At 47.2% G+C, this 8,609-nt stretch overlaps 1 protein-coding gene across 1 annotated transcript; it reads left to right on the top strand.

The window, feature by feature from the left end:
- The first annotated feature begins 631 nt into the window (after window positions 1-631).
- dusp6 (dual specificity phosphatase 6) lies at window positions 632-5,737 on the top strand. The gene is made up of 3 exons (XM_023407021.1): window positions 632-1,701; window positions 2,060-2,494; window positions 3,938-5,737. The coding sequence occupies exons 1-3, from the start codon at window positions 1,299-1,301 to the stop codon at window positions 4,249-4,251; spliced, it is 1,152 nt and encodes a 383-aa protein (XP_023262789.1). The 5' UTR covers window positions 632-1,298; the 3' UTR covers window positions 4,252-5,737.
- Window positions 5,738-8,609: the final 2,872 nt, after the last annotated feature.

Here is an 8,609-nt window from a genome sequence, read left to right as displayed (position 1 = left end):
ATCTTGCTCCACCTGTTGTGTGACTCCGACCTTTGACCTCTCTGAATGAAGGCCAGAAAAAAGAGAGTTTCTCCATCATAACACGTCTGCAGGTCGTTATAAAAAAGCCTGTCGTTAAAAAGAAAAGGTGATTTTCTTCATCCTTTGTTATTCCAATAAAAAAATCAGCCACACATACTTTGTCTTTATTCTCATATTTGTGCCAAAATAAAATGTTTTTTATTTAAATTTTTATTATAATTATATTTAATTTATTTTTAATATGGTGTTATAATATTGTAACAACAGTTTAAACTTAAAGGTCTCAGTTTTAACTTTCTGAAAGTTTGTATTTCTTTATTATATACTTGTGTTATTATGGCCTTATACCCCTAGCACTCTTATTTGATACTCTCTCCCCTCCCTCTCTCCCTCCCTCCCTCTCTTCCTTCCTTCTCCCTGCAGTTCTTCTGTTTGTTTGCACTCACTTGATCCGGAGCGGAAATTCCTCTCCGTTTTTGTGAATGACAAACTCATTAACAATTCATCAACACGGGCCGTTCCATCCGGCCCCCGTTTCCAAGGCGACCGCCCCTGGGGCCGCTCTGATTGGCCGGCCGACATAATGTATCCAATGAAGCGCCTCCTGTTTGTAGCCATTCAGCAGCCTGGCGCCGCAGAGAGCGCATTGAGCCAGAGCCTGCAGAGCGTCGATTCACACCGCAGACAAGAGAGGGGGGAACAGGCGGCATCCGCAGGCACAAACAGTCGGACATAACCCGCATGGTTCGCAGCCACAGACTACACCTCCCCTCCTCCTCCTCTAGCCGACCGGTCTGCACTGAATCTCCGAGAAGGAACCCAGAGGTGTAGGAAGCCGCCGCGCTTGGATCCGTGGAGTTATATAAGAGCAGAGGAAGCGTCAGCCCCGTCGCAGGGCCGGTGTGACTCATTGATAAATAACACAGGCTCTCTCCGACCAGATGCATGAATGAGCGCCAGTGTAGGCAGCCCGCAGTCGGGAAATCTGTGAAGGGGACCGGTGTTTTAATTGGTCTCGTCCCGGAGCGCACGGGACACTGAGAGACATTTGCAGGGAGAATTTATTGGACTGATTTTGCATTTTCACTTCACTCTTTTTTTTTTGTGTTTTTTCTTACACCTTTGCCCTCAGTTGCTTGTGTTGCTGCGGGCCCTCCGAGCAGCGGAGCGGACTGAAAACACAGACCTACAGATTGTTTCCTCGCTCGCCTCCTCGCCGCTGCAGCCAGGAAGCTCCCCGCTTTCTCAAAAACATTTTTTCTTACTCCTGCTTATAAATGCTTGACAAGCTCAAGCCCGTCGTCCAGCTCGACTCGGTAATGGCGATCAGCAAGACGGTGGGCTGGCTCCGGGAGCAGCTGGAGACGCGCAGGGACGGGCTGCTTGTGATGGACTGCCGGGCCCAGGAGCTCTACGAGTCGTCGCACGTCGACACGGCCATCAACGTGGCCATACCCAGCCTCATGCTCCGCCGGCTCAAGAAGGGCAACCTGCCCGTGCGGTCGCTGCTCTCCGACGGGGAGGACCGGGAGAGGTTCGTGCGGAGGTGCAAGACGGACACCATCGTGCTGTACGACGAGTACAGCCGGGAGTGGAACGAGAATGTGGACGGGGGCTCGGTGCTGGGTCTGCTGCTGAGGAGGATGAAGGACGAAGGCTACAAGGCCTATTATCTGGAGGGTGAGTGCTGTTCATTCACATTTAAGGGCCCCGCGGCCGCTGCTGTTCATTCACACCAGCAGATTTTTTTTTTTTTTTTTTGCGCAGAGACGGACGGAGACGCAGTTTAATGTGAAATCTTATTTTGTTTTCATATTAAAATAATATATGTGAAAGAGAATTTATTTAGTTACTGGAAAATAACAACTGTGTGAAACTGCAGTCAAAGAAAACTCTGTTTGCAGTAAAGAAAAAATAATTCTGCAGCTAAATGAGTGTTAAGTTAAGATGAATAGTTAATATCTTTGCAGTATCACACACACACACACACACGGTCATGTAGCGGCCTTCATTGGATCTATCTGTGTTTTATCTCCAGGTGGCTTCAGTAAATTCCAGGCCGAGTATCCAGCTCTGTGCGAGACCAATCTGGACGGCTCCCCGAACAGCAGCTCCCCTACCGCCCAGGTGCTGGGCCTCGGCGGGCTGCGCATCAGCTCCGACTCCTCAGACATCGAGTCAGACATAGACCGGGACCCGAGCAGCGCCACGGACTCGGACGGCAGCCCGCTGTCCAACCCGCAGCCCTCCTTCCCGGTGGAGATCCTGCCGCACCTCTACCTGGGCTGCGCCAAGGACTCCACCAACCTGGACGTGCTGGAGGAGTACGGCATCAAGTACATCCTCAACGTCACCCCCAACCTGCCCAACCTCTTCGAGAACGCCGGGGAGTTTAAGTACAAGCAGATCCCCATCTCGGATCACTGGAGCCAGAACCTGTCTCAGTTCTTCCCCGAGGCCATCAGCTTCATCGGTAAGTTTTCCTGCAGAGCTGGAAACACACTGCAGCTCCTCTGGCTGCAAACTGCCCCCCCCCCCCCCCCCCCCCCCCCGTTCTGGTGTTTACATCCATTCACTTTTAGATCTTCAAATCATGATTATTTTCATTAATGATAATTTTTTATTAATGAAGAAACTGCAAATTATTGACTACTCTTCTAATTCGGTCTGTCCAACAGTCCAGAATTATAAATATACATAAGCAATGACATGAGAAAAAGCAGCAACTCCTCACATGTGAGAAACAGCAACCAGTTTATCAATTGATTATTGATTAATCATTTCACCACTATTAGCTTCAGTTCCTCACATGAAGACCTTCTGTGATTGTTTTGAATATTGTGCAGACAAAGTGAAGGGAACAGCAGCAGATAGCGAGGGACATAATCTCATTAATTTGATATGTGTTATCAACGCCAGGAAGTTCTTAGGTTCTTATTGTGCAATTGAGATTAGATGAGGTGTCCCTGGCCGTGGTCTTATCAGTCAATCAGGCGGGGACACACAGAGCGGGCAGATTAAGGCCATTGTGTTTGAGGCAGAGGAATACAAGTCTGCCTCTAATGGCGCACAGGCTAAAATGCACTGTGTACAAATGATTTGACTTCAATGGAAGACATCCTGGCCTATCTCTCGTCCCGGGGCTTGTGTAATTGCAGCACAAAGGGCGACGTTGAAACAGGAGTACGGGGAGAGTGAGCGAGGGGGAGGGCGGTAATTCGAGCGCAACAGGAAGGAAGTGGCATTGAAAGTAATCTAGGACATGGCACTGCCCCCCTCCTCCTCTCTCCCCCTCCACATTACAAAAGGAGCCATTTACAGGCCCTGTTGACATCCTGTTCGCCTTGACAGGGTGCCCTCATGACTCCTACGTTTACACGCCCAAATGGCACCATTGTCGGAGTAACCCTAGCGAGCGGAAGAATGGTTTAATAGACCGTAATAGTCAATTTCCCAGCCGGCTACTCTAGGCCAAAAAAAAAAACCCAAAGAATGTCGGCTCTGTTTATGTGTGCTACTGCTGCAGCCTCTGTTTGTTGACTGACACGCCTGGGAGATAGTCAGGATAATAACTTCCGCTGCTCTCCCTCCCTGGAGCCGCTCCAACTTCCAACACAGCTTGACTTAAATGTCACAGATGTTTATCGCCAGTTTTGTTCCGTCTCTGTTAAAAAAAAGTGTGTGTGTGTGTGGGGGGGGGGGGGGGGGGGGACTTTTCATCACTTGCATTTCTGAAAGTGCAAATAAGCAATTCATAAAATGGAAAATGTTTTTAAAGCTTAGTTGACTCCCAGAAGAAAACGATGAATCAATTAGTCGTTAAAGAATCAATCATTCACAGCTCTAAGGTGTGGTTTATTTAGCTGCCGTTGGAACAGGTCTATAACGTTTCCCCCCTTCCCCCCTCCCCCCCCAGATGAAGCGAGAGGCCAGAAGTGCGGCGTCCTGGTCCACTGCCTGGCTGGCATCAGCCGCTCTGTGACGGTGACGGTGGCGTACCTGATGCAGAAGCTCAACCTGTCCATGAACGACGCCTACGACATCGTCAAGATGAAAAAGTCCAACATCTCACCCAACTTCAACTTCATGGGCCAGCTCCTGGACTTTGAGCGCACGCTGGGCCTGAAGAGCCCGTGCGACAACCGCATGGCGGCGCCGAGCCAGCAGCTCTACTTCACCACCCCGACCAACCACAACGTCTTCCAGCTGGACCCCCTGGAGTCCACGTGAGGCTCCGCCGTCGCCACCCCCCCTTCCTCTCCTTTGCCGGAGGTTTTGCGGGCCTCCTGTCGGAAAAGCTGCAAAAAAAAGTTTCTCTTTTTCCCGTCGTCTGCCGTGCGACTGGGCTCTTGACGTTATTGATACAGCTGGTTTGAGGCGACAGCTGCCGAGCGCGGTTACTGCAGGGCAGCAAAGCTGTCTGGCGCAAGATGCAGCTGCTGTTGACTAAATGAGGAGAGACAGTAAAAGAGACAAGACAGAAAAAGAGGAAGCGAGTCGTTTGAAGAGTTGCAGATACTTTCTACAGTCCTATATCGCTGTTGGACTCCTGAGGTCTTTTATCTCTTTTGTCATTGTGAGGAAACTTCAAGTGATTTGTGGGACAGCCGTACGTTATGCTTCAAAGTTCCTAGGCTGGTGTGCCAAAGATACATGATTGTTCAAACTGGACAGATCTAAAAATGAAAACCTTTTTTAATGTTTGTTTTGGGGTCTGGCACTGGTCTCCCCCCACCCCCACCCTCCAGCCCCCGAGACCTCAGGGAGCGTCCTCTCCCTCGTCTTCTGTGAAGACTTGCCTGTGTGGGGGCCGAAGCACCTCAGCTTTACATGGCACACTATATACTGGACTCGATTTTACAATTTGTGGAGTCTTTTCAAACATTTATACATTGTGTATATATCTTAATATAAAAGACAATACAGTAAAAGCCTTGCTCTAGTATACACCCTTTGCAACAAGTGGGTACTGAAGATTCTCTTTGCTTATATAAAAAGGTAGAAAATGAAACAAACAAACTGCATATTGATTCATATGTTTAAAGTTTATTATGCCAAAAATCAAGTAGGCTTTCTGAGAATTGTGGAGAAACGTGTACATGTGTAATATATTTGATAATCGCTTTACGTGTGAATTCAGCCAACCGGCCTTGTTTTTGCACCCACCCTCTCACGAATCAAAGTCACTTTGGTTGTTTGCCTTACTTTTGTGCTCAGAAGGTTTTTAATGCACTAGCCTTCAGAGAAAAATTCACCAATTTTCCCAATTTCTCTACAGCAACCCAGAGTTTCTTTTTTAAATTTTAACACTAAAATCAAACCAAACCTTTTTTTTTGTTGTTTTTTAATTTGGCACCACATGAAATATAGTCGTCAGAAGCGTGTTGTCTGGATCTCTGAAGGTTAATGTGAGTAATCCTGATCTGTGCACAAGGGTTAAAAGTCTCTGACGTGGACAAAGCAGGAGGCTTTGCTTGCCTCGCCTCTTCAGGGAAAACTCTGTAAAATGCAGTTTTTTTTTGTCAAGATGAGAGAAAAAAAAACGAATCCAGAGCTTCGGAGGGTTGTGTTGCCCCCTTCCAGAGAGAAGGCCTCTTTCCAGAGGACGCCAACTTGGTGACCTCTGCCACCCCCAATCCCCCCCTGCCCCTCCACACTCCTCTCTTACGAATGTAAAGAAAAGATAAGTTATTAATAAATTGCTATTTTGTCTACACTTTCTGCTTCTCATGCCTGTTTTTCCATCGATACAATCTGTTGGTGTTTTGTCTGTGTCCACAGTAACACGTTTATGTAAGCGCCTCCTCGCTCGCAGTACGGCTGAGCGTTAACCACCAGGCCAAGTCACGACAACAACAAAAAAAAACATTCGCCATGAATCATGAGGCTGTTAATTAACCATGCCACTCGACACATCTCCCACTTTATTTCCCAGCTCAGAATTAGCATGTCCTGTCAATTGCCTTGTGTAACAAAGCGCCGTGCACACTCTGTTCTCTTGTGACAATCATTCACAAACTGCAAAATGCCATTCAACAGGTACAAACTGATTCCAGTCACGCTGTAAACAGCCTGACCGGTTTTTCCAGGTGGTTGCTCCGCGGCGAGGGCGTCGGGTTCACACAAACACTCCCCTCGGGCACTTCCTGAAGGTGGGGCCTCTGTATTCGCCCCAAACAAAGGGAGCAGAAAGTACTTTGATACGGTGTCACTGGATAGCCAGCATAGCAGCGTGTACCTGTCGAGACCTGGAGGCTCGTGAGGAGATGATCGTCACGACGCAGGTGAGGGACGAAGGATCATTGCGTTCTCACACAAGCAGTAACTTGCTTGACAGCCCAGCAGAGCCGCGGCGCTCGGTCTTACACATGCTGACTAACAGCAGAAGCAGACTGCGTACTTGTGACCAGAGTGTGTCAATCCTCTGGGGTGTACGGAAAGGACCGAGCGAAGCATTGATCTCTGTGCATGCAAAGTTACTAAACACATGGAGTCAATAGATCCGGATCACACAGAGCTCTTTGGGTCTGCAGAGCCCTTAATGAGTGCAGCATGCATGTGCTGCCATGAAGTAAAGTCTTCAAACTGAAGCTGAGAGAGAGTGTGTGTGTGTGAGTCAACACAAACAGCAGCCTCGCTGTGATCATCTGCTAAGAGTCACTTACACAGTCAAGTGCAGTGTAGGCAGCACAGACACAACGACTTGTGAGTTTAGAGTCTGAAGTTTCACAAAACATCCTGACACAAGTGATTCAGTATCTCACTTATATCAAAAGCAGACAAGATAAAATATAAGCAGACAACTTTTTTCATCTTATCAGCATCCATTCATATTTTTTTCCTTATATTCAGTACAGGCGATCTAAAAAAGGAATATATATAGGAAAATAGATGCAGCAGAGGGAGGAAGCTGCAGAAACATCTTGTAAAACCCAAAGCACATTACATTAATTAATCAACTATGAATAATATGTGGCAGATAAGCAATTAATGGAAAAGAGAGGGTCTCTCTGTCATGTCTTTTTAGAACTTTTTAGTACAACAGCTGAACAAAGAGAGTGAATCATTGGCTATGTAACAAAGGACTAAACCTGCACACTCATGTCCTGACGTAAATGATTTATAAAAAGACTCCTGCATTTTAAGTCGGTGCCAGCGTTCGCCCCTTTGCCCACTTTCCAGTTCAGGTGATACTTTTCCACTTCCTGGGTAATCATTTCATAATAACACGACTCCTACAGTCCAACTGTAACAGCAGAGTAAACACAGTGAAGTGCAATGTTTGTTCTAACTCAATTAAGTGTCTCAGAGTTGTTAATGCGCCACATTGCCCATAAGAATTTGCATGAGAGGGGCGAAAAACAGAAAACAGAAAACCTCAATTTATGTACACAGTGGTGTATATCAGTGATTTGTGCTGTACAGAGTGGTATTCATCGTACCAATTCATGCCCACTAGTACTGCAGGCAGATATCTGTGGAGGGATATTACACGAATATTTAGTGGCATATTCATTCATTAGTTTTTTTTCCCCTTCCTGCTCAATATTGTTTTTGTTTTATACTTTATTGTGTCAGTTATTGTCATTGAAACATTATACATTTCTTGTTATTTAAATATCAGAACACTGCTTCAGGGAATACATGAAATGTTTCCACGGCGTGAAGTGCTGCAGTTCCTCTAATAACCGGTTCAAGCATCTGCTGACCAAATATTGAAAAATGTGACGTCTGAGGCCTCTGAATACCCTTATAAAAGTAAAAGATAAGCGCATTACCTTAATCAGGTTAAGGCTGAATATTCAGCGCACGTGATCAAACTAACTGAAAAAAGCACAAGTGTTCAGTCAGGAGTGGTGCCCTCAGAGTAGCATGAAATTCAATGTCTTGCTCAAGGACACTGTGACAGATATGGGCGCTCTGGCTGCTGCAGGGGATCAAACCTGTGAGCCTGCGGGTGAAGGGACAGGTCTCGTCAGCCATCGTCCATCAAAACCTAAACCCAACTATAGCCGGGCCTGGGAAGCTCTTATTCTTAGAATGGGCTGCCGTGATGTCATGGCAGGGCTGTGATTGACGAATAGGGCCCGGGGTATGCGCGGCACGCCGAGCGCCCCGGGGGCTCTCATGGCCGTTCTTCCTGTCTGCGGCTTGGCCTTTTACTGGCTTTAAAGCCAAGGATTAAAGGGCACAGGAAACTACCAGTGCTAATTTTAGACAGGTATGTAGATGGGCTTGGCAGACCCCATCAGCACCTGCATCACCACGGCAAGGCTGCTGCAACATGGAAGGCCATACAGGGATCTGGAAGCACGTATGCATGGGTCATGGTGAGGGCTGTGAGGGGAGGTGGGGGGGGGGAACACGTCGGCATGTGGACATGTGGTCAGATGAGTGATAGGCCTGGAGTTAAATGTACAGTAGTGAGGAGAGTAAGCAGGCGTTCAGACCAGAAATAGCACCACATTAAAAAACACAAGGGACTGCACTTGTTTGATTTGTTGCTATAGATACAGGTGATGATGATACAGGAAGTCCAGTTTTAAGACTTATCAGATGCCAAAACTCTGTTTAGAATTCTTTGAGAT

The sequence above is a fragment of the Seriola lalandi genome, unplaced genomic scaffold (assembly GCF_002814215.2).
Source record: "Seriola lalandi dorsalis isolate HSWRI2012SDOR001 ecotype SW California unplaced genomic scaffold, Sedor1 jcf7180002054325, whole genome shotgun sequence".
NCBI lineage: Eukaryota > Metazoa > Chordata > Actinopteri > Carangiformes > Carangidae > Seriola > Seriola lalandi.
Note: the sequence above shows the minus strand (reverse complement) of the source record. Positions and strands in the feature narration are given on the sequence as shown.